This window comes from Mus caroli, unplaced genomic scaffold, assembly GCF_978045245.1.
Source record: "Mus caroli unplaced genomic scaffold, Mus_caroli_1 scaffold_14, whole genome shotgun sequence".
Taxonomy (NCBI): Eukaryota; Metazoa; Chordata; class Mammalia; order Rodentia; family Muridae; genus Mus; species Mus caroli.
This window is the reverse complement of record NW_028227269.1, coordinates 74,418,639-74,444,575: the sequence shown is the minus strand read 5'-3', so window position 1 is coordinate 74,444,575 and position 25,937 is coordinate 74,418,639. Positions and strand designations below refer to the sequence as shown.

At 43.2% G+C, this 25,937-nt stretch overlaps 1 protein-coding gene across 10 annotated transcripts in view; it reads right to left on the bottom strand.

The window, feature by feature from the left end:
• Syne2 (spectrin repeat containing nuclear envelope protein 2) overlaps positions 1-25,937 on the bottom strand; it is a 301,122-nt gene that overhangs the window by 170,314 nt on the left and 104,871 nt on the right. For 9 of the 10 annotated variants that reach the window (XM_085830464.1, XM_085830468.1, XM_085830471.1 and 6 more), the window contains exons 23-42: positions 24,157-24,315; positions 21,778-21,989; positions 21,560-21,650; positions 20,714-20,832; positions 19,780-19,906; positions 17,770-17,927; positions 17,331-17,478; positions 15,994-16,595; positions 13,107-13,286; positions 12,544-12,694; positions 9,627-9,785; positions 8,349-8,510; positions 7,155-7,256; positions 5,803-6,003; positions 4,830-5,001; positions 4,236-4,348; positions 3,126-3,328; positions 2,136-2,255; positions 1,754-2,045; positions 497-648 (exon numbers count right to left, since the gene is read on the bottom strand). In XM_085830464.1, coding sequence (XP_085686590.1) covers positions 497-648; positions 1,754-2,045; positions 2,136-2,255; positions 3,126-3,328; positions 4,236-4,348; positions 4,830-5,001; positions 5,803-6,003; positions 7,155-7,256; positions 8,349-8,510; positions 9,627-9,785; positions 12,544-12,694; positions 13,107-13,286; positions 15,994-16,595; positions 17,331-17,478; positions 17,770-17,927; positions 19,780-19,906; positions 20,714-20,832; positions 21,560-21,650; positions 21,778-21,989; positions 24,157-24,315 — 3,623 coding nt within the window. The remainder of the gene's footprint in view (positions 1-496; positions 649-1,753; positions 2,046-2,135; positions 2,256-3,125; positions 3,329-4,235; positions 4,349-4,829; positions 5,002-5,802; positions 6,004-7,154; positions 7,257-8,348; positions 8,511-9,626; positions 9,786-12,543; positions 12,695-13,106; positions 13,287-15,993; positions 16,596-17,330; positions 17,479-17,769; positions 17,928-19,779; positions 19,907-20,713; positions 20,833-21,559; positions 21,651-21,777; positions 21,990-24,156; positions 24,316-25,937) is intronic. The other variant, XM_085830470.1, reaches the window with a different exon arrangement.

Below are 25,937 nucleotides of genomic sequence, written 5' to 3'. Positions count from 1 at the left end.
TGGCTATAAGGTATGCTCTAACCTCTATCTGTGTGTGTGGCACATACATACCAGCACTCACACATATACATCACACACACACACACACACACACACACACACACACACACACACACACCATTTTCAACACAAAAGAGAATCTTCACCAGAAATATGTTTATACGATTCGTCCTATATTTATCAATGTTTACACCTAAGAATTCCTTAGACTAAGATTTAAATGGATTCATTATTCCAGTCTCCCCACGTAGATGCTATCAAGGGAAGGTATCAGCACAGGAGCTGGGTGGAAAGACAAAACTAATCTGTTGCTAAAAGCCCCAGAGCTCATGGCTTCAGCCACCCTAAACAGGCCACAGAGACGACCAAGCTATCTCTTGGCTTTTCTGGAGATCCACTCCCCTGTGGCCACCCCTCACAGACTTCTCGCCTGTAGTGTATCTTATCCAAACCCTTATTATGGTTTTACCAGGCAAGGAAAACAGCCAGCCTTTACCTGAGATATGTGTTGGCTAGGTGGAGCGTGCTGTCCCACTGGTTGCTGAGGTCCGTAAAGGTCTCTTGAGCCAGCGGGGCCTCACAGTGTTCTGCTTGTCTCATTACCATCTGGATTTTAGCATCTCCTTCTGGCTTCAAGGCAATGATTTCCTGGAATTCAGAAGGTTCTCTGACTTCATCTGAATTACTCCCAGATATCAGATAGGAAATCTTTTTTGTCAGACTGATACCATGATGCTAACTATAGTCTATTCCGTAATAACCCTTTCATTTTATATACTTCAAAGATGAAGACACCCCCCAACCCTTCACAGTGTAGAGTTGATTCTTAATAAAGAAGTATTGGTTTAGACTAACTGTACTCCTGCTCACCCTAGATTTCAAAAACCCTGAACAATCCTCCCTTCTGGCCACTTCTTAACACTGACATGGAGAGTCAGAGGTAACAAATTGGACAGACACATTTACGATCCTAAGAGACTCATGTGTCCTTCCTGTGAGCTCTTTCCTCCAGGCCTAGTGCCCTGCCCCCTGTCCCTTTGCTCTGTTAAAACTGAGCTCTTGGCAGCAACCACTCGGGACTCACAATGTGTGGCGAAACCATGTCTGGAGATGTACGTACAGCAGTGATTCTGAATATTCATTCTTAGCGACCCTTGTAGCTCACTACTCCTCACCAGGTTCATCAGGGCTTCCTGCCCTGATGCCCCCACTGACGTGACTCCAGTATACACCTGCACGCTAGCCCTGCAGTTTATCACAAGTCATGTTTAGTGACTCTCCTCTTGGATGAAGTCGCAGCTCTAGAGAATCCCCTGCCTTACCCCATACACACTGTGCAGCCTGTAATGCTTTACAAACAGAGTTACCCACTTCCAAGATTCTGCTCTACCCCACCCTTCACTTGCTGAGTCTTCAGCTCCCCTGACATAGATGACTCTGTATCCTCCCAGACTCCTGCCTGCCGTGCAGTAAGTAAGACCTTTATTTCTACCTGTTTCAAGGGATGATGAATAACTGACCACTGCCCTCTTGGAAGAGGAGAACGTATTTTTTTTTCTTTTTCATATGCATTAAATTAATTTTAGGCCATCACTACCCTTCTCTTTTTGTGAGCTCAGCGATTTGAATTTCTTCAGCCACCCCGCACTGATCTTATTTTCTATTAAGAAAGAAATCTTTGCAGTTTTCCTCAGAAGCGTTTTCAAAATGAGAGTTCACTCTGACCTCTCAAATTTGGTTTCCACGGTTATACCTTTATTTTTTGGATTCTTTCTTCGAGTGGCATTTTGCCTTCTGATGAATTCAAAGCCATAAGGGACTCTTTAATCTCTTTTATCCAGTGAATTACATCATCAGCAAGATCGTTAAAGCTCTGGTCTTCGGCCGCTGGTAACTTATCCTCTTCCTCAATTTCATGTAATTGTCTCCATAAAGCCTGGTATCTATCGATCAGATGTGTGGATTCTTTGATTGTCTCTTCTCCCTCCGTGAGCCCATGCTCCTTCAGAGAGTCACTTAGCTGGGCCACAGCCTCAAACTGCTCCCTGTAATTTCCAAATACCATTGACAGTTTATTGGAGCCCAGTGGAGAAAGCACACTCCCAAATAAGGCATTTGAGTGGAGATCGCCATACCTCTTCCTGTTTAACCCTTGGGAAAACAGATCCATTCGCTCTCCTGATGCTTCCGTTTTTTCCCAGTTCTCTTCTTGATTAGTCAACCACTTACTTAGGCTTCTGCAATCATCTTCCAATCTACAGGGCCAATTCCCAGATTAGATTAGACTAGAAGAAAAATGACTGTGCAGAAACTAAAGGGTGATACAGCAACTAAATTTTTACTGCTTATTTAAAACAAACAAACAAACACCTTAAGTTGATACATATCCAAATTTAAATAATTATTGCCTATATTCATGAAGGCAAAGAAGCAAACAAATACAGGAAATTAACTGGCCAAGAAGCAATGTCCCTGAACTCTCTTCTGAACCATGCCAGTTTAGATAGCTTGAAGAGCCCCCTAAAGTTGTGTACTCCCAGCACAGAACCTGGATTTAGAAGTTACAGTCAGTGTCTCAGCTCAAAGGTAGAATGCTTGTTCTGAGGCCTTAGATGTTAATACCAATGCGGGAAGGCACAGAGGGACTAGAGATTTGGTGCATAAGCATACATGAAGGCAAACAGCCAAACACATAAAATTAGTATTTTCAAATGTATACATTTGTATAAGTGAGATCAAAATCCATGGGATTACAATAACAGATCAAAATTATTGTGTCTGTATCGAAATGTACATACATCCTTTTTCCTTTCTTGTCCACAACCCTTAAATATACAGTATAACAATTATTTATATTGTTATCACAATAGCATTCACATTGTATCAGCTGTTATAAAAAAATCTACAGATGGTTTAAACAAAGTATATGGAAGAATGTACATCAAGAATTGCAAATATCATGCAATTTACAGAAAGGAGCATCCACGGGGACCCTTGAACCAGTTCTCAAGAGATAGCAAGGGACAACTGTGTCTATTTCACTTGGGAAATTAGTATGCACTGACTGTCTCAGCATATGTAGCATATGCTGTAGTGAACTGGAAAGCGCTACCACAGTATCCCACCTCAGTAGCTGCTGAAAGGAGTTATTCAGTTCCTCTGCTCGGGCCTGGCATATGGACTCCATATTTTCTAATTCCAGTTCTTGACTCCTGAGCCAGCTGTCAAGCTCCTTCACGTGCGCTTTGGGTAAGAGCATCTTCACGTGCTGTAGGACAGTCTCCACCTGTTGTATTTTACTATTTCCTCCTCCAAGAGTCAAGAAATCCTTAAGAAATACAAAAAAAATCAGTTACATCTACAGTGAAGTCAAAATGTGTCTGCCATGCACACCCTTGGGCTAGGACGACATGGCTGACTCTAATGACAGATCATTCTCAGTAGTTCTAGAAGGGAAGTGTGTGCGCACACGCGCTCATGTGTGTGTCTGTATTTGCATCTGACTTCCTGATGTTTACAACAAGCAATAATAACGCAATGCCACTACGACGCTCACGTGGGAACAAGATGAAGAAAGCTAACATCTCCTCTCTTGGTGATGCTTCAGTTCTCATACTTTCTTCATTCTCCTTCTGGCAATCCACATGTGAGACTGAACAGATTATCTTTATATACTTCTGCCCAGATCCGCCATCCCAGTGTTCATGTTCCCAGGTCTGGGCATCAATTTCTGAAGCCCATGAAATGAGCAGATGTAAACATGAGCAGGACTGCTGCCGTGCTATGCTCTGAAACCCAGTGCTGGTGGCCAAAGACGTATAGAGAGCCATATGGTGTGTGTGTGTGTGTGTATTTTTTTCACAAGCTCCTTTCCAAGAACACAGGACATCAGTAGAGGGAACTGGGACCCCATCAAGCAATGCATTAGATAGGATGGCAATAGTCACAAGGGGGAACATGTACAAGGTATGTGCAAACACTACATCACTGTATATAAAATACTTATGTATCCATGAACATTGCTATCCCTGAGGCTGGAGAAGGAGGAAGTGCCTGGAGCTACCAATAAGCTTAAGAACATAATGTACCATCTAAACAAAGTCAGAAGCCCCCAACTATTGGGGTCAGAAGTGGGAGAATCACTTAAATACAGGGTCTCAGGGTCAGCCCAGATAGCGTAGTGAGATTTCTCATAAACATTTAGTCTTAATAAGTTTTTGGCATCTGTGTCTTACAGAAAGTTTCTGCAGCCTTTGTTCCAGGCTCAGTTTTGTTTCTGGTGGTTCAAAACACTCCTGAAGATTCGTTTTGACGTTGCTGAACCAGTCATTAAAGTTCTTACACTGTTCTGTAGAAGAAAAGAAAAAAATTCCATGTATTCGGACAGTAATTCATAGACTTTATACGAAAGAGGCTAGGAACTTGCTTCCCACAGCAGTGGGCAAAGCCGTGACACGTTCTCAAACCCAGTCTGAGGACCAGTGGAGTACAGAAAGCAATCTGGTGTAAGTTTTGCACAAACACCTTTTTAAGCACACAGGACATCCAAAGACATCAACAGAGGCAACATGTTTGCAGACACACCCAAACTGACCACATGGCCCCAGTGATCATGAAATAGAGATTTAAGGCTTGAAAAGGGGATATTACTTAAACCAGGCATTAACAGTGTTTCCCCCAAGGGATTTATCCAAATATTATTCCTTTAAATACACTCTGTGCAAGCTATCTGGAGGTCGGGTTTAGATCAGCCTTTGGGCCCACAGTGCTATTTCTGCATTCCTATTTCAAGATTGCCAGAAACAAAGTTCGAGACCCATGATGCTCACCATTCAGGAACGTGGCAAAGTGGTCCTGCAGCGCGTTCTTTTTGGTATTAAATAGATTGCTGACACTCGCGTACTGTCTTTTCAGTTCGGAGAGCTCTGGAGTGAGGCACCCTATTTGATTTTCCAGGACTGTCATACTGTGTTTCTGCTGGAAGATCTGCTGTTGGATTTCCTGCGCACAGAATAAACCAGTCACTGCATCCTCAAACTGGCTCGCTTGCTCCCAAAGCTCATGAGCTCCTTGTTATATACATGTCTGTGTGTACATGTATGTACTGGTTTATACATATATACATGTGTGTGCCAGGGTGTGTGGAAGCCAGAGTCAACCTCAGATGTCTTCCTTAATTATTCTGCACATTATTATTATTATTAATTTATTTCTATCTAGATCACTGCACTTGTAGCTCATTGATTGGCTAGGTTAGCTGGCCAGTGAGTCTCTTATCTCAGTTCCCCCGTACTAAGGTTACAATGTATAGCCAACTTATAGTATAATAGGATTTACTTTTTACACATATTTATTTGATGTGTGTGTGTTGATGCCATTGTGGGCATGTGGATGCATGCAGAATGTCATGTGGGTTCAAGGGATTGAACTCAAGACATCAGGCTTGGGGCACTTGCTGTGCTGTCTCACTGGCCCACAATACCCACCCTCAGCTCCACCCCACCCCCATTTTCACTTAACTACACAAGGCCAAGATCCCCAAAAGTAAGCGTTAGAGAAATCTCAGCTATAGGGAGGAGCTCTTGCTGACATGAACTAGGTCTAATCACTTGCACCACCAATATATATTTTAAAGTAATATATATATATATATATATATATATATATATATATATATATATATAGAGAGAGAGAGAGAGAGAGAGAGAGAGAGACAGAGAGAGACAGAGAGAGACAGAGAGAGACAGACAGAGAGAGAGACAATATAGGTCTGAGCATAGGCGATGGGCAGCTGGGTGGTACCTCAAGCTTCGTGAAGATCTCCAGGCTATCAGAGGGAGACAAGGCATTCAGGAGGGACTCAGTCATCCCCATCTGGGTCTTGGCCTGGTCCAGATCCTCTCTCAGCTCAGCTGTGTTTCCACTGGGCGCGTAGCTATTGGATCCCCCTGCGACATGTGTTTTCACATCTTTCATCTTGCTCAGGACAGAGGACTCCATGACCTGAAATCACCAAATGCAGGACACAGCACATGCAGTAAGGAGCCTATTGCGGCTTACCTCAGGCAATGGCTACAGAACAAATTGACAGCGCTTCGTCTCAGAGTGAAAAGTTTCTTACCACATTGTTCTTAAAAGAAACAAGAACTAAGGCTGGGTGTAGTGGCGCACACCTTTGACCCCTACATTTGGGAGGCAGAGTTAAGCAGATCTCCAAGTCCAGCCTGGTCTCCAGAGGGAGCCCAAGGTCAGCGAGATGTACACAGCGAAACCTTGCCTCAAAACCAAACCAAACAAAACAAAAACCAGCCAACCAACCAACAACAAAACCCAAAAAGGAACAAGAACTACATGAAAAAAATAGAAATCGATACTTTCTAAGAGAGTAATTGGAATCCTTCCCAAATAAATTGCACCCAACATGCAAACTGAAATGTTATGGCACTCATGAGAGAAAACCTATTCCAAACACACAAATGAGATTAAAACGCATAGAGAACATTAATAGCTTTGTCTTGTTTCGAGACAGGACCTCACTCGGCTCCAGCTCTCGAACCCCTGCTCCAGCGCTGGGGTTCCAGGCATGCACCACCTCACTGGCTAGCACTGATGACATTTTTATGTGTTCAGCAGGAGGTGTGAGCACTTCACATGCAGACTGAAGGAGACTAAGTAACTTGCCCAGGATCACAAAACTCGTCGGCTGTACACATAAGGGGCCATCCATGAGGCTTGCCTAAGAGCGTGTGCAGAGACACTACACTTCTTCAGCCAAATGAAATGGAGATAAGTCTCTTCACACAACAGAAAAAAAAAATCATCCTTGAGGCAATTTCAATGACCCTACTCAAGACATAGTCTCCTCCCTACATACACATAGGAAACCACTGTGACTTCATGTGTAATCCCAGTCAGCGTTTCTCCACACGGCAGGCATATAAAGAAGTACGGGGAGAAAAAGATGCAAACGCATATTATCACGCCGAATGTGGCCCACACGCCTGCCTATACAGCTTCTTAAAATTTCAATTGACCACAAATAAGTACTCATTCTAATTTCACTTTCTATTTAAATTTAGAATGTGTGGACTATGGCTGCCATTTTCAAAGAGACAGAGAATCTTCCATTGAGACCTGAATCCAACTTCCCATACCTGCAGTTCAAGTGGTTTCTCATTGCTCTGAAGCAGCAACTGTATGTCAGCCACTCTTCTAGAAAATTCTGCAGTTTGCTCTTCGTGTATTTTTAACTCTTCCTAAAACAGAAGGTTTTTAAGAGGAATATCTTTATATCATCTTACTTTTGGAGACCTACGGTTATTATTGTCAATGTACAGAAACTTGAAGGTGCCCTTGAATTTCTCCTAATCCTTTGTTTTTCTAATGTTTTTCTGAAGAATAACAAACCCAAATGCCTTAGGGGTGAGGCAAAAGACAGCCAAGGGAAGAGTGTCCTCTCAAGACAATAGGTTGGAGTAACACTTGTGCCAAGAGGCTGCTTTCATGGCTGAAAAACCCGGCCGATGTCTTGGCTATGTATATACAAACTCTGAATGAGTATGAACACCTTTGGAATCAGGCCCATAGGCTGGCTGTTTATAGTTCTTGTCTTCACATTTTCAAATAACCTATAATTTAAGGCGCATCTAAAAGACCCTTAGAGATGATCAATTTTGTACACACCCCAATTGTCCAGGAAACTGGAAATCAACCTCATATTTAAAAAAACTTTTCCTAATATGTAGAAAAATACATAAATTAAAATTTAAATAAAATGCAAGAAGTTGAGAGATAATGAGATTCTAAGCTTTAGATAAATACATACCCATATTTTTTAGACTATACTGAATCACATTTCACTGCCAGTATTTAGATGTTTTCTGATCTAGAAAGACTTTGTGCAAATTAATGACATTAAATAAATAAGTACCTAGAAAGAGTTCCCAACTGTGGCGCTGACATGCGGAGCCTTAGACATGCTAGAGAGGCATTGTACCTCTGAACTATACTCAGCTACAACAGAAACAATTCTTTCTACATCAAAAGAGGTAATGTAGACTCTTTCCAAATGCCAAACTGAGAGCACGGTTTTAAAAAAATCAGCTTTCTTCATGTTGGAACCCTTCCTCACATCCTGCATCCACACAGTCCTTGGTTGTCTGTGAATCCCAGCGGAACAGTACATGAAAATATTTGCCTGGATTTCACAGAGCAATCAATGGAGTTGAGAGCCCTCTCAGGGGAAAGTGAAAGAAATACATTGTTTCATTGCAATTATTCTGCCCTGAGGCAAAAGGCAAAGGCAACATTAAGGTAGCCAGGGCCCCTGTCTTCTCAGGGTGAGTTACCTTCAGCCTTCCTCTGTCCTCCTCAGTCAGCTCATGGGATTCTGCTTTTCCAAGGATCTGTTCAGTCCACTCGTCAATGTTGTTTTTTATGATGAAAAGTTTGTCCCACAAGGCCAGCGCTCGGCCAAGATTTTCACCATATTCTTCTGTCTTCTCATTAATCTATAGCAGATTGTAAATAGAAAATATGGACATGGGTGTGGAGAACATTGTTTCATTCTCTTGTTTTGAAATATTTTAATAGAAGCTAATTGTCTGATTCATCAACAAAAAAATTACTTTCATATATCATGTTGCCTGATCTCTTTAAAAAAAAATCTCAGCAGACTTGTTAGAGCATGTGTGTAATTCAAAGCAACTCTGAAAGATCACTGGAAGATCAAGACCAGGCTATATTACATAAGGCCTTGTCTCAAGAAGGGCATGGTGGCGCATGCTCTAATCCAGGCACTGAGGAGAATGAGGCAGGAGTCTCAGTGCAAGTCTGGGGCCATCCTGGGCTTCGTAGTAAGTTAAAACCTAGCCTGCGCTACATAGCAAGACCCTGTCTCAATAAATAAATGAATAAATAAATAAAGTTATCTGATTAATTAAAAAATACAGATAACTCAGTTTGTGACTCACAAGAATATCAAATTAAACTACAAATGCATCAAGTGTAGAGTTAAATATTAAGATCCTGAATGAAAGGTCATGTGGCTAATTTATTTTCAATATATTAAATACAATTTTTAAAGATTTGCTTCTTTTTTTTTTTTTTTTGAGACAAAGACTCACTATGAAGTCTTGGCTGACCTGAAACTCTATGTAGACCAGGCTGGCCTAGAACTCACAGAGATCATACAAGTGCTTTTATTAACAGCATACACCCTTGCCTGGTTATTTTTATTTTTTCGAGACAGGCTCTCATGAAGCTCAGACTGGCCTTCAATTCATTATCTTTATACTACTATCTCCCAAGTGCTGGGATTACAGGTGTACATTACCATGCCTGGCACATACACACACACTGAAGCTCAAGCAAGTACACACACACACACACACCCCACAAACACAAAATCTGGAAGACTAAGGTCCCATTTCTTAGTAATGTCTAACTTTGAGATGGAATTAATTCCTAAGTTATTATACTACATTTTTTACCAAAAAGTAAAAAATATTATTTATTATAAAGAATAACAGCTTAAATTTTCAGTATCATAAGAACACTAAAGATATTCTCTCTAAATATCAATTTGTTATGAAACATAACTTTTAGTTAATTAACTGGTCACATACATCAAGCCATCTGTCCACAATAGCATTAGCCTCCTTTTCAAAGGGGGGGTCTTCAAAGGTTTTCATTTTATTCAGATGATATTGTAGGGTTTTACAAATCTGATTTATCTTGTCTACAACTTCTAAATGGTTGCTGAATTCTTCTTTGACAGTTTCAATCTGTAAAGAAAAAAAAAACAGCAAAAGATATATATTCAAAACATATATAGAGAGAGGCAACTGGGAGAACAATTCTATTTTTTATTATTCAACCTCCCCCCAGAAATGACCATAAGGGCGGGCAGAATGGGTTAGTGGAGTAAGGGTCATTGGTGCCAAGCCTCACAGCCTTGGGCTTGATCTCCAGGACTCCACGCAAAGGACAAATGACTGCCCTTCCACAACTTATCCTACACACATGCTCTGTGACATCCGTGTCCTCTCTCGAGGTAAATAAATGTAAAACAAACAAAAGGGATCACAACGCTACTGCAACTGTTCTGCTTTCCCAATGCGCAATTGTTAGAATGCAATTTTTTTTTTTTTCGAGACAGGGTTTCTCTGTGTAGCCCTGGCTGTCCTGGAACTCACTCTGTAGACCAGGCTGGCCTCGAACTCAGAAATCCGCCTGCCTCTGCCTCCCGAGTGCTGGGATTAAAGGCGTGCGCCACCACGGCCGGCTAGAATGCAATTATTTTATTGATAATCTTTACTCAGTTTTCCTCCTACTCTGCATTATGAAACCTGTATCTATTTTTAAATTCTTGTTTCAGGGGTTTGGTACTGGAGTCAAACCCAAAGTCCCATGCATACCATGTTCTGCCTTCATGCCACGCTGGGTTACTTTTGGACAGTCTCGTTACATACTTCAGGTTGGGCTTGAACTCATGATTGTCCTGGCGATTTTATCTCTGGAGAAACTGAGTAGAGGGCGTGACGGGGCACTTCATTACGACATGTGACGACATGTGAATGAAGACTTATCTCAATCTAAGAAGCTTAAATCGGGAAATTAAAACTGGGCATAGTAGTCCGTGTTTAAATGCCAGCATTCGGGAGCCTGAGGCATGAGGATTGGCAAGTTCAAGTCTGAGCCTTGAGGAGGCTCAGGAGGAAGTGACCGTCCTTGTGAGACTCTGCTGATTGACAAAGGGAGATCTTATCCCCAGGAGTTGCTTGCTGGCTAGCTACCTCTAAGACCCAAGGGAACCATGGGAAATTAGGACAGACTCCTTCTAGGCCTCAAGACCATGAATCTCAGAGCTACTGGATACAACTAGGAAAACCATCTGTAATGCCAGCTAATGGCCTGCTTCATGATCTTGGTGGCCTCCTTCAATTAAGTTTGATATGAAATCAGCCACACAGTCACCATCTTACAACTAATGTCACTCAGCAGGTTGCTTTAGTATAGTCAGTCAGCTCTGCAAAAATGGGGCTCAGACAAGAGCCATGACTGACAGTCTTGGTGTCACTGAAGCACAGGGGTTAATGGTTCTAAGATTAAGTTTCCCATAAGAATCTGGTTGATTGGAGATAGAGAAATGGCTCAGTGGTTCAGAGCATAGACTGCTTCTGCAGAGGACCAGGGTTCAGTTCCCAGCATGCACATGATGACTCACAACCATCCAGTTCCGGGGAGCCAGTGCCTTCTGACCTCGGTGGGCACCAGGCATGCATGTGGCACACACATATTCATACAGACAAAACATTCACACACAGGAAATAAAAACATCTGTACATTTTTAAAATAAACAAAAATTTAAAAAGCTAATCTGGTTGATGATACTTCTATGGGGTTGCTCTCAAGAAATAGGAAGTTTAGGGTGTTGGAGAGATGGCTCAGCTGTCAGGACCTTGGTTCAAGACCCACCACCCACATGGGGACTCACAACTGCTTGTAACTCTAGGTCCACGGGATCTAATGCCCTCTTCTAGCCTCTACTGCAGTGGTTCTCAACCTTCTCAATGCTGTAAGCATTTAGTACAGTTCCTCATGTTGTGACGATCCCCAACTCTAAAATCACTTTTGTTGCTACTTCATAACTATAATTTTGCTACTGCTTTCTGGTGGTCTTAGGTGTGCCTAAGGACTGTTCAATCTGCCCCCCAGCCCCTCCCCCACAGGGGGTGGCGACTCACAGGGTGAAACCCACTGCTTCATAGGCACTAGGTATACAAGTAACAGACAGACAGACATGCAGGCAAAACACGCATGCACACAAACTTAACTCATGAATTAAAAATCGATTTAAAAAGAATAAGAAATTTAATGAAACTACTTACTAATAATCAAATGCATCAAGAAGGTTACATGTCATAGATGCTTGTGACAGTTTGACATCCCTGTAGCTTAAATCTCATGAGTCAGTGGGAAAGGCATCATTGTAATGTACAGTCATAGAGTAAATAGTGTGGTGTATTCCTGTCTAACCATGTAAATTCATAGAAAATAATGACATCTAGTGTCCAAAAGATGTTGTTGTCCTTAGCATATGGAGCTGGGACTAGTGAAGCCATCAACACAGCTAGCCAACTGGTGGATTCAGCTGGCACATCATTGCAGAAAGAAATACTGGCATTGTAATGTCCTCCTTGTCTGTAAGCAATAGAGAAGGATGCCCTACCATCTCATCTCGCAGGCCTGCATGAGGGCTCACATTCCCTTTCAGTTAAAACCCTGGGGCAAGGCTGCAACCCACAGTCCTATAGCTAAGTCTCTATGTCCCAAACCAAAGTAAGTCAGTACCAACTCGGAAACTGATTTTTTCTGACTCTGGTGATAGATCTGATAAATTCCTAAGTGTTTGGTAAAATAGTCACTACTAAATTCTTTGAAACCAAGTTCCAAAGATGATTTCTTTCATAACATCTCTTTACTGTTGGGCTCATCAGCCACATCACCACACCGGACAGCTCTTTTGAAAGGAAGGCTCACCTCAGCTATCTTCTTCTTCAGGTTGTCCTTTCCCATGTAGGAAGCTTGCTGGGAGATGATGCCCTCTTCCTTCTGAATCAAAGCTGTCAAGTTGTTTTTAATATTCTGGTATTGTCGTAACAGCTCCAGAGCACTTCCACACTGTTCAAGGCTGTGTAGAAGGGCAGAAAGGAAACAGTCTGAAATAACACTGTGTATGCTGTAACACCTACTCATAAGTCACAAAAGGACTTTCCCTCTCCACGTGGCTTGATCACATTACCAATAATGATGATGTAGCAAGTAGACTGAATAAATAAATAATCACTAGATTCATACCTTTATTAATTGTGTGAATATGTTAACACGTGTAAGCTCTGGAGAGACATATAAGATTACATGTTGTCAAAAACAACACAAGGGTGTCTCTGTGATTGGAACTCAAGTCTAAGAAGTCCTTGAGAGGTTGCATGTACTGTCTTCTCTCAAGAACGTGTAAGCTCTGGAGAGATATACAGTACAAAAACTTCAGAATGTTAGCCACACAGACACACTCTCAGATTGAGAAGGGATTTTTCTCCTACCTCTCTGTGATAGAAGCTTTCGTACTCTCCCACAAGGCTGCTGTGTCTTCACACTGTTGAACCACAATTTTCTCACTGCCGTCCTTGAATCGTGGGAGAGAGCCAGCTATTTTTTGTATGCGCACCTTTTCTTCTTCCAATCCATCTAGGTCCTTATCCAGCCTGAGTAATGACTTTTTCCTAGAGTATGGAATTTAAAAAAAGGTGTATTAGCCAACTGTTGACCCAGTTGACTCAACAAAACATGGGGAATGTCAAGAGAGTCCTTTCATTTGTCCTCGTGAGATTAATGACAAAATTAAACACTCCTACTACAAAGGAGAGATACAGGAATGCTTTCCTGCATCACAGAGACCAGAGGGCTCTGTGCATTACCAGAATGTTATTTGGCATTTTACTGAACATATATATATATATGTATTTGAGAGAGAGAGAGAGAGAGAGAGAGAGAGAGACAGAGAGACAGAGAGAGACAGAGACAGAGACACAGAGAGACAAACAGACAGACAGACAGCGAGAGAGAGAGGGGGGGTATGATATGAATAGATAGATGATTAAACAAAGCAAGGGTGAGAGCCAAGGAGGAAGGAAAGAGTGGGACATCATATACATCATATACAAAAAGCTCTCCCAATTCAAAAAGGAGTCATTCAACTAATGGTTTCTCCTGCAAACCAACCTTGAAAGAGACCCATCACCTGAAGATAAGCTGCAAGAGCTCAGGCCCCACCTCCTTGCCTCCAACTGGCCCTGGAACCACCTCCATGGTCTTTCCTTTGCTGCTCCTTCACCTAACTGCAAACGAGATCCCCACACCCTCACACTGTCTAGGTCTTCATCCTGTGCATATTTGCCTGTGTGTAGCATCTTAATTCTTTTCCTTTCCTTCCTCCCAGGTTCACAAAGAGTTCGCTGAGTTTATCCAGAGAGGTTTCTGGCTGATTCACCAGAGAAAGGAGCAGCAGCAGAAATTCTTCTCACGTATCCCCTGCTGTTTTATAATGAGGGACTGAACAGTTTCTGGCTTCAGAGGAACTCAGACAGGACAGCCAGCTACCTCAGCAAGTGGCTTAAACTTAAGGCAGGTTACTATACAGCAACCCCAAATATCTCATAAAACCAAGTCTTAACCCTACCAACGTTCTTCCCCCCTCCTCTGTCTCAAGGAGAACCAAGAACCGGAAAGAAGAACCTCTGGGGCTGGCCCTCGGCAGAGAACTAGATAAGGTTTAAACCAGGTCACTTTCTGTTGCTTAGAACCCTCAAATGACATCAGGTCACTCAGAGAAAGCCGGTATAAGTTATGCCCCATCCCTGCTGTGACACCACATCCCTCAGTGCTGTCCTTTATCACCTCCTTTGAGATCATACTTGGGTTTGTAACTGCTGATCCCTCAGCCCAGAAGGCTCTTCCTCATGGCGACCATGAGGCTTGCTCTTGGATCTCATTTGATGCGTATAGCATGTCCACAGTGATGCTGCCCCTGGTCACTCACCCAGCCATCCCAACCTCTCCCTCTTCTTTCTCAGGATTCTCATCATCAGTCACACTACATACCTTAGCCCTCCCAGGGTAAGCTAAGCTCTAGAAAAGCCAAGAACTTTCTGTCTATTTTGTTAACTGTGGTATTCCCAACACTCAAAACTGTGTCTAGCACAAAATACGCATTTGTCCTATTTGTAGCTACACAAATACACGATTTTTATTTATCAACAATTAATTCATACATTAATATCCATTAATTTTTGGTGAACATATAATTAAAATTATTGAAGTAATAACCACATAAATGAATAGCTCCATAGCTCAGCACAGACTCTAAGGGTCTCTGAGGATGGAAGCCTCATTGGGCCTGAGCTGAAATTTTGGAAGAGCATATTTGAATATACTAAGGGACTTGGGTCAGCTAAATCCTTAAAGAGACCACCAAGCCAGAGGAGCTACAGTCATAAGACAATGGGAAAGGTCTGGAAAGAAGAGTGAGACTCTACACGAGCAACTCCTGCTAATACCTCAGCATGCATGAGCTGGCGGCCATATTCGGAATGCTGAATACTGCCAACCTCATTCAGTTTCCACAGTGCCTCTTTAAACTCAGCAGAACTCTAACCCTGTTGGGAAGGCCAGAGATGACCAAAGAACTAAGAAAGTCCAGGGACAGGGGGATGGCAGATGGCCTTCTATTGCTATTCCTGTCACTTTGGGATGGCTGATATCGTCAACGTGACAGGATCAAGAATTGCCTCACACCTGCGTGGGTGACTTAGACTAGAATGAATGAGACATGAGGACCCACACCAGCTGTAGGGACCATCATTTCGAGAGCTGGAACTGGATCTGGTTCCTGGAGTGGACCAAAAGGAGACGGTGAGCTGACCACTAATACCCATGGGTCTCTGCTTCCTGACTGTGCTTGGCTGCTGCCTTGAGCAGCCAAGGTCAGGATTTCCCCTCATGACCTAGCTAACTCCCAAACAGCAAGCCAATAATGCTTTCTCTGTGCAGCCCCTTCTGTCCATATCTTATCACAAGAATGGGAAAATGTAACTGAGACAAGCAACTGAGGCAAATATGAACTCTGTGAGACCGGCTAGGCTCACCCTTAAGGGAACACCACAGTGCATGCAAAGATCGCAGGTCCTTGAAAATAGCACATGTCCTTGACCCGTGTCTCACTCCACTGTCCCGTGTCCATGACACATGGCAGAGGAAAATATGAATATTTGTAGAGGAACCTTCTCAATAAAAAGTAAATTTGTGTAAAAGTCTGTTGGAAGGCATGCTGAACAGGAATAGTTAGAGGGATGAGATGGAAACAGAAGACCCAGAAGGGTTGAAACGGCAGCGAGTGTCACCGTGGATGACAGAGAACAACCCCTTTCTTACCGATGCTTCACAGCTGGAGCAGTGGGATCCTTAAGACCAATTTTACTGATCTGATTCTGGAGGTCTTGAATGTTTTTAAAGAGCTCGTGATTTTTGGAACTACAAGCTTCCAGTAACTTCTTGTCCTCAGGAGGTCCTTCCTCTTTACTCTGGCCATCCATGGCCACTAAGTTTACTGACAATGCACCGACCAGTCTTTCACAGGTGGTATTCTCCCCTCCCTCGGCATCCTTAACGTTTATGCCAAGGGTCCTCAGGCGTTCATCCAAAGGCCCGGCCTTCTCTTTCATCAGGAGAATGTCTTCCTCAGCACTTCTCACTGCCGGGGTATCTTCTGGTGCGTTCAGAGCAGGACGGTCTACAGGGAGCTCAGCAGAGAGCTTAGCTGCTCTCAGAGATGCCAAAAACCCTTCCAGAGCATCCAGGGCATCCTCCCTCATCTCTACCTTCTGGTTCATGGTCTCCAGCTGGAGTCTGCACTTCAGCACAATATCCTGGATCGCATACTGATCTAGTGTGTGTAACTCCCTTGGTACAGAGTTACTCGGCTCCTCCAAACTGGTACAGACTCTGATCTGCTTTGCGATGGAATCTCGGATATCCTAAAGCAAAAGAAGACAAAATGAAACCAAAAAAAACAAACAAACAAACAAACAGTGAGAAGGAGAAGCCCTGCATGCACCATGCACACACATGAGCACCTGTGCACATGGTCATGTGTTCTCTCTCTCACACTGGCATTCTTTCTCTTACATCCATGCAGGAAAAACTGAGTGCTGACCATGAGCTACAAAAATGTTTCTGAGTTTAACCAAAGCTGACTGTTTAAGAATCAGCCAACATTTTAACGGCAAACGAGCTGATGGCAGCTGTTTTTTTACCTGACACCTTCCTCATGCTTGAATTCCATAAGGAAAACAAGCATGCGGGTCTACTACTGCAAAGAAAATAATTTCAGGCCAACAGCAATGGGCTCTGCCTGACAGCGATGGCAGGGGTGTTTAAATGGGATCCGGGATGAAGAATCAACTAAAGATTATGCCAGCCTCAGTCTGAGTCAACTACAATGTTTAGAAATTCAGTCACTAAAGACATTCATAAGAAAGGCTTTATTTCAAATTGAAATAAAATATCCCTCTACTTACTCCTTGGTACCTACCTCTAAATTTCAAGGGATAGAAGAAAGGAGACATGAATAACAAGTCTAAATCATTAAGGAATCTATATCAGTTTATATTCTAAACCTACTCTATCTATGACTAAAAAATGTTTTAAAATCTTTTGAACATCTCTGAAGAATTGAAGGTCTTGTAAATATGGTATGAGAATTTATTCACCCGCAGGTTCTGATAGACACCATCAATGTCAATGGGATGCAGGTCCTGGACAGCCACTGTGCAGAGGGGCAGGTCAGAGGCACACAGGAGAGAACACTCCTTCTCCAGAGGAAGTACTATCTGCAGCGCCATCTCCAGTGACTCCATTCTGGGGTAAACACAAACCAGAGGTGATGCAAAGATGGTAAGAGCTATCCTATAAAAACATACTAACCCCTGCACACACACACACCCACCCCCGCCTTAAGCCAAGGAAATGGCTACCCAGTAAAATATATATAGTGACATGTACAAACCATGGCATTAAAACCCAAACCCACAGATCTAAAGTGGGTTGTGATAACTACCTGAGATATTTCAGTGTAGTGACAGTCTTGCTTAAGATAACTTACACACTGAGCCACGCACCAAGCCCTTGGTTTGCAAACCTGAGGTGTACCTGTCGTTAAGAAGCACGTGAAGAATCTGTTCATTCCCCTTTAATAAGTCTCTCTCCTGGTTAAGCACGGGCTTCTCTGCGTCACTCATCAGTCTTCTTAAATTCAGTGAAGTGATTTCAAACTTCTCCCAGTGAGCATCAGTGTCAGCCTGTAAGACCTAAGTGAAATAAAGGAGGCACTGTCTCAAGTCACGGGTCAAAGGCTCAGTTACCCTTCTCTCACAAAACCAGACACTCGCCAGCCTATCCGAGCCTAGAGGCATAGGACCTATCCTATAGGGAACAATGGCAAATAGCTCTCACTCAGAGACCAGCAAGAAACAGACAGGGTACCTATGACCAAGTCTGTTCCTACAGGACTCACTGGAGGAAGGAGAGACCCAGCTCACGCAAATTGTCCTCTGACCACCACATGAATGCTGTGACATGCACAACCTAAACACACTCAAATGATTAAGTGAAATGCAATTTAAAGGAGGAGGAGAAGGAGGAAAGGACAGAGCAGCAGCAGCAACAACAGCAGCAGCCTCATTCAATGAGATTAAACCAGCTGATGATACAGCTTTAAAAGGTTTCCAAAATCACTTGCCACCCCCCCCCCGACACACACACACACACACACACACACACACACAAACCCCTCAAATACAGGAGCTGAAGAGATGCCTCAGTTGGTGAACTGCCTACCATACAAGCATGAGGAGCTATGTTTGATCCTACCACACAGGTAAAAAGCTAAGCATGGGGGTGCATGCTTGCTATCTCAACACTGGGAGGCAGAGACAAGAGGATTTTCGGGAGGAGTTTCTAGATGCTCCAGAGAGAAGCCCTGTCTCAAAAAGTAGGTGGAAAGTATTAGAGAAGACTCCCAATGCTGGCCTCTGACCTCCATATGCATGGGCAAGCACATGTACATACATGAACACACATACATATGTACACAACAGGCACAAACACACAAATGAAGTAACAACCACTCTACTTTGAGTACTAAATTGTTACATTCTTAACTCAAAGAAAACTTGGAATGAGAGAGTGCCAGAAGAGTTCGATGCCAGATCTCTTGGAGCAGGAATTACAGAAGGAAATGAGCCCCCTGACCCGGACGCTGAGAATGGAACTTGCACCCTAAGAGCAGTGTGTGCTCGTGACCCCTGAGCTCTCTCTCTCCAGCCCTCTTTCAGAGGCTCCTTTAAGAATCCTGCTGAAGGATCAACAGGCTCACTTGTTCTTCACTTTTCCGGAGACAGATGTACATTTCTAACTGGCTCATTATATATACAATGTCTTAACCATGTTATAAACATGTTTAATCCATCAAAGATCTGATGGGTTTGGTCCACTTCACGAAAGAGAAGCTAGATGGCAGGTGTAGCTGGGAGTTGCCTAATAAAAGAAGGAAACCAGGAAAAGTGGGAGGACACTATAGGAAGTGGGAGGACCGTGCAGGAAGAGGGAGGACACTGCAGGAAGTAGGAGGACCCTGCAGGAAATGGGAGGTCCCTGAAGGAAGTAGGAGGGCACTACAGGAAGTGGGAGGACCCTGCAGGAAGTGGGAGGTCCCTGCAGGGAGTGGGAGGTCCCTGAAGGAAGTAGAAGGACACTACAGGAAGTGGGAGGTTCCTGCAGAAAGTAGGAGGACCCTGTAGGAAGAGGGGGGACACTACAGGAAGTAGGAGGACCCTGCAGGAAATAGGAGGTCCCTGAAGGAAGTAGGAGGACCCTGCAGGAAGTGGGAGGACCTGACAGGAAGTGGGAGGTCCCTGCAGGAAGTAGGAGGACCCTGCAGGAGATGGGAGGACACTGAAGATTAGACCACAAGGCAATAAATGAAAACCCTGAACCAAAGTCTGTCCTGGCTTTTGTATGTGAAAGCAAATCCAGGCAAGAGGAACATGAAAAATGCCGTCTAACAAAGAGACATCTTACACACGTGACCTCCACAAAACTGCCGCAGCTCTATTCAAGGGGTGTAGTCTGCTACAGTGAGGACTGATGCTCAGAGGTTACCTGCAGTTCTGCCAGTTTACTCTGCAGGCAGGCGCTGCTCCTCTCCTGCTCACTGGCAAAGTCGGACGTCACCCTGGATTTGCTGTCTTGCAGATGTTGCTCAAGAAGCTCCCTTTGTGTGTCATACCTGGGAGAAATTTAAATGCAACAGGACTTAGTATGGGGAAGGAGTAGAGAGGACAGGGCAAAGAATAATGAAATGTGTATTATGCACTTGTATGGAATGACATGGTGAAACCCATTTCTTGTTTGTTAAACAAAAAATAAATAAATAAATTGATAACACTAAAATTTAAAATTTTTAAAACTTAATTTTAAAATAAGATAGAAGTACTTTTAAATTACTATCAGTTGCGCATACAGAAATGCCCAAGGAATTTCTGCTTAAATTAGAGCCACATGCCAAAACTATAACTAAAGAATAATACAAGTCTTAAAAATGCATAACATGGACAGGTCAGATGGCTCAGTGGCACATGCTTTCAAGCCTGACGACTTGACTTTGATTCCCAGGACCCATGTGAGAGAAGGACTCCTATAAACTGTCCTCTGTTTCCACACACCTGCACCCACCAATGCACCCTCATCACAAATGAATAAACAAACCTTAGTAAAAGGCAGGGGTATGAAGATGGCTTAGTGGTTAAAGGGACCTGCCACCAAGCCCACATGCACACATGCATCCACAAAAAAGTGTGCATGTGTGTATATATACATGCATATTGTGTGTGTATACATATACATCATATATATAAATGTACATATCTCATATTATGTATATATCACATATATAAATGTTATACCACACAATATGCATATTACACATATGATATATCACATATTATATGTATGATATATGCATACATGTGTATAGATCACATGCTGCCACTGGTAAAGGATTTTCAGTGGTCCTCACTGTTGAAAAGGACATTACCTCTCCTGTAAGTCACTTAGAGAGGCGCTGCAATCCTTTCCTTCCTTCTCCATAATGCTTTCTTCTTGCTGGGGCTTTAATTCTGATGTCTGGCTAAAATTCTTAATGGGTTCCATCGCCTAAGCAAATATGCAAAATGGTAAAGACAATTACTTAAACACATTTACATGTCTGTAAAACTTAAATGCTTTATGCTCAGGAATAATTCTTTATACCCCAAATCAGGAAAGATTACAAGTCTTTGTGATGTCTCTGCTCAGGGCAAAACCTCACATTGATGACATCTGCTGTGCTGACTGTAACCCTTTAATTGATGAAGGAATACCATCAGGCTCCAGTGTCTGACTGCATCAGACCTCAGGCTCAGTCAAAGGTGAAAGCCCTGAACACAAGTGTTCCTCATCTTTTCCCAACACCTGCTGCCTAGCACCTCTCACTGTGCTATATGGCAAATGCCAATTTCTCTATCTTCAGCAATCTAGCAAATCCAATTCACAAGGGAAACAAAATTCATTCTACCAAGAAGCCAAATGCGTTCATCTATCTCATCTGCTGTCTCGTGAAGACTGAGGTCAGCCTCATCCACCGCAACAGTAGCGGACACAATTTGCCTTCAGGATTTGCTCGGAACCACTGGGACACTCTCAGATTGCTAGGCACACCATAGCTTTGGTTGCCATCATTCTAACTCTCTCAGGAGTGGCGTTTCTTGCATCTCATAAAAGGTGGGAAATCTTAACTGATGATGACAATCAGATAATTAGGCTGATGCTCATGAGTACTGGGTGGTTGCCCACTTAACCTATATGGAGTCTATTTGTGAAATATATCACCAGCATTTAACACCTTTTCAGTTGACAGCTGGTTGTCTGGTATCTCAAGTGGTACCTCGCCATCGGCATCCCTTCTGCCATTCTCAGTTGTGATCAAGGCACTCCTAGGAAAGAATCACAATTGCATTATTAAAATAGAATGGGGTGAATATGGAACCTAAAAAAACCATGATCATGCAAATGTCATTTGATTGTGCAAAGTTTCTTCTGGCCTTGGTCTGAAGCACTGACCTCTCCTCCAATGCACCTCCCTGGGAGGACTGCAGGGTTGTGTGAATCTCAGAAGCACATTTCAGAAGTCTCGCTATCTTTTGTTCATAATCTCGGAGTGCTCTCTTCAATTCTTGTTGATCCTCTGGTGATGTCAGCTCTTCGCACAGCACCCTCAAGACACCCACATGGTGTTCTAGCTGGCACTTGATGCTTTCCGGAGACAAGCAAGCCTGAGGGAGGGAAGAAAGCTGGGCATCAGCTGAGGGCATATGACCAGAAACTCCCGGTGCGTGCGTGACTTTGACAGCATGCTCTTTTATGGACCATCTGCTATGCGTTGAATATGGTCACAGGTTTATGGACCGTCTGCTATGCGTTGAGTATGGATACAGGGACTACGGAAAAGCAATGAGGAGGTCGGCCCTAAAAGAGTCCCATTTCAGTAACTGACATGCAAATAATGGTCTGTAACATCATGACGTTATGAGAACACCACCACCTGCCTGCTTCACAGAGGGAGCCATCCGAGCTGGATGTGGAAGGGACGAGGAGGTCTCTAAGGGTGACTGGAGGATTGTCTTAGATTCTCTTCCTGTGGATATAGCCAAACATCCTGACGAAAGCAACTTAAGGAGGAAGGGTTCAGATTATCTCACGGTTCCAAATGTAGCCCATCATAGCAGGGAGGCCAGGAAGCGGGAGCTGGGGGCAGCTGGTCACACTGCTCCCACAACCAGGAAGGATGAGCGAAAGCTAGCACTCAGCTCACTTCCTCCACCTAACACAGTCTAGGACCCCTTGCCTAAGGAATAGCCCTTTACGCCTGTCAATCAAGATGATCCCCTCACAGGCATGCCCAGAGACCCATCTCCCAAGTAACTCAGCTTCTGTGAAGCTGACAACACAGCCATCACAGAGAAGTCATGTCCACCAGTGACGGAAGATGACAGGTAGTAAATGTTCTGAAAGCACAGGTCCCTGCTGCTGTTTGAGTACCCAGCCTAGGAGAGAGACACTGAAGGGATGCCCTGGATCCTTCTGAAGATCTTAGGGCCATCCTTGGAGAGGGAGAGGGCTACCACTGGGAGGCTAGTTCTGGGTCCTGGGGATATCTCTAGTTGGTAGAGTGCCTTTCTTATGTGCACAATGCCTGGGATTTCAATCCCCAGCACTGATTCCTACTCCTCAAGCAGCAAACTGCTGTGGTGAAAGATGACGAAGCCATTTTCTTCCTAACAGAGTAAGGGAAGGGGAAACATGGTGGATGGACGAGAAGAAATTTCTGTGCTAATGGTACTGGCTTCTCAGAAACTCGGCTACAGCTGAGCAGGAGAAGGGGAAGGAGAAGATGGCAGAGACAGCACGCCCTGGTGCTGAGGAGAGGAGGGAGCAAGGTTCGAGAGGTGAGGGTTACTGGTTCCATTCCAGACACAGGAATCCCCGATGAGCACTTGTGATGCCCACCAGTCAGGAACAGATGTAGAGATGGGGGTTGGTGGGGGGAGGGATCTTCCAGAGAAAGACTTGGGCACAGCCATGAACAGACGAATAGTAAAATTCAATATAATTGCATAGTTAGGATAGATATAAGTAGTGAAAACTGTTGACTATCCCTTCCAAAAACTAAAATATTAAGGGAAAGAAATGAAAGTGGGAAAATTTGTAAAGGATAGAAATATATATATATATACATATATATGTATATATATGTATATATATATGTGTGTATATACACACACACATATACACACATATATATACACACACACGTATATACATATATATGTGTGTTACAGATATATCTTATATATGTGTATATAAATCACACACATATATATTACATATCATACACATATATTACATATGTAATAGGTGTCTGTGAAAGCAAGAGTAACATTGTGAGAGCTGCAGAAACTGGCAGTTAAGGAGAAATGAAAAGAGGGCTGAGCCCTATCAACCACACAAACCCAATCAAATAGGCTGGAGACAAAATCATCACACTAGCCCCCAAGTCCTGCCCGACTCGATTTGATCATTTTCACAAAAGCTCTACTTTGAGGACCCCATATCCTTACAAGATTATCTGTATTACAGCAGTAGTTGAGACAGTTACGAGCAGTCTCAGGAACAGGCAGTACCCAACCATCATGATCAAAACATGGAACAAAAACTCATGGCTGAGATTTCTCACATCCGCTGGGTAGAAAGCCCAGGATCCAGATAGAGCCCAGACCGAGCAAGTAACACATCCAGCGGGGGTCAGATGGGGCAAGTGACGTGTAGTCAGCAGCCTCAAGTGATCTCCAGGGCACAGCCAATCGGAGGGGAGGCCAAGAACTTACACAGTGGTTACCCAGCCAATAGGAAGCCAAACAGCAGTGGGCCAGGTGGCTTTACCTCGTGTTCCTTGCGGAGGCCCCTGGTCCTCCCTCTCCGGATAAGCTTCTTTTCTTTATTTATTTGCTTTTCAAGTCTTGCAATATTGTCTCTAAGCTTTTCTTCTTCAATAGCTATTTTTAGTTGTTGGAGATACAAAGAAATTTCATGATGGAGCGGCTGCAAAGGACAAAGGAGCATATTAATCACAAGAGGACAACACACTGCCTCTCTTTCCAGTTACCACGAATCAGCCATAGAAACAACAGGAAGGAAATGAAGCCTGCACAACCTGTTCATCTGCCCTCTTTATCTCTGGGAAGAGTGTTTAAAAACATCCAAGATCTGTAAACCTATGTCTTTTTCTAACAATGAAAAAAAAAATGTGTTTTAAACTGTGAAAGATGCTGTCAAGAAAATGAAAGAAAAACTATAGTCTGGAGAGGATAGACATTAAAAAGATATCTAATCTAAGGAGACATGACAAACGTATGAAGTTTGTGTCCTGGATGGGGTCCTGGGGCAGACAAAAAGCACTACAGGGGACGATGGCACGGAGCTGAGGAAGCACAAACTTTAGTTACTATAACACTGCCATACTGGCTCACTCACTGGGACAGATTCCTTCACTAGAACTCTCTGAGCTGCCCCTGCACTGATTCTTTGATTATTTGCTCTAAAATAAAAGCCCATTCAAAATCCCAGCACTTGAGAGGCAGAGGCAGGTGAATAGCTGTGAGCTCAATGCTAGCCTAGAGAATTCCAGGCCAGCCAAGGCTACAGATGAGACCCTGTCTAAAAAACAAAACAAAAATAAGTTTGTCCAGAAAAACCATTAATAGATTTTAATCTAATTACATAGATCTCCCTTGATCCAGAACCCCCTCCCCACTAGAGATAACTAAAATCTGAGGATACTCTAGTCCTTTTTGAAAAGTGCCATATTATCTACATACAATCTCCAATACACTGCAAATCATCTCTAGATTATATATAATGCTTAACATAATGTAATGCTATGCAATTAGCTGCTATACTATATTGTTTAATAAATCATGGATGGGGGCGGGGCAAGGCCATACACCTTCAGCATAGACACAGGTCTTTTTTTCAAACATTTTTGTCCCCCAGTTGGTTGACTGCATGGACACAGAACCCAAAGATTTGGATAACTGACTATACTCACCAGACACATACACAGTTATCCATAATATAATTATCATTTATTGAACATATCCTCTATGACTTACGTAAATCTTTGTAATAACCTGCCAATTATATTGTGTTAGTCTCGTTTTACCATCGAGGTTTCTGAAGTTTAGTAACCTTCCCAGGGTCACAGTTTTACCTCCACAAAAGCCTCCCCCTGCTTGACTAGAGAAATCTGCAGGGATACAGCCCATTCAGTCTGGATCTCATTATCTCATTATCTCAGTCAGGATCCATCCAGGAAATTAGAAACACGCTCAACTTTTTATTCTGGGAATATTAAAAGGCTCCAAGGCATGAAAGTTCAGACCAGTCAAACTAAGAAGGAAAAGGCAGTCTATCAAAAAGCAGCAGGAGAAAGCATCTCTGCCTCTGCGCTTGACGCCTTCCTGAAGCCTAGGGAAGACAGAGTCAACAGTATCCACTGCTGGAGAAGGCAGCTGCTGCTGAGACATTGTGGAGAGGCGGAGAAAGAAACAGTGTAAGCATATTCCGCTTCTTCCAGCAGCCCATAGATCTACAAGATGTTCTCACTGGTTGAGGTTAAGAGCCTGGGATCCCTACCTCTAACACAAATGTATCACCAAGTTGAC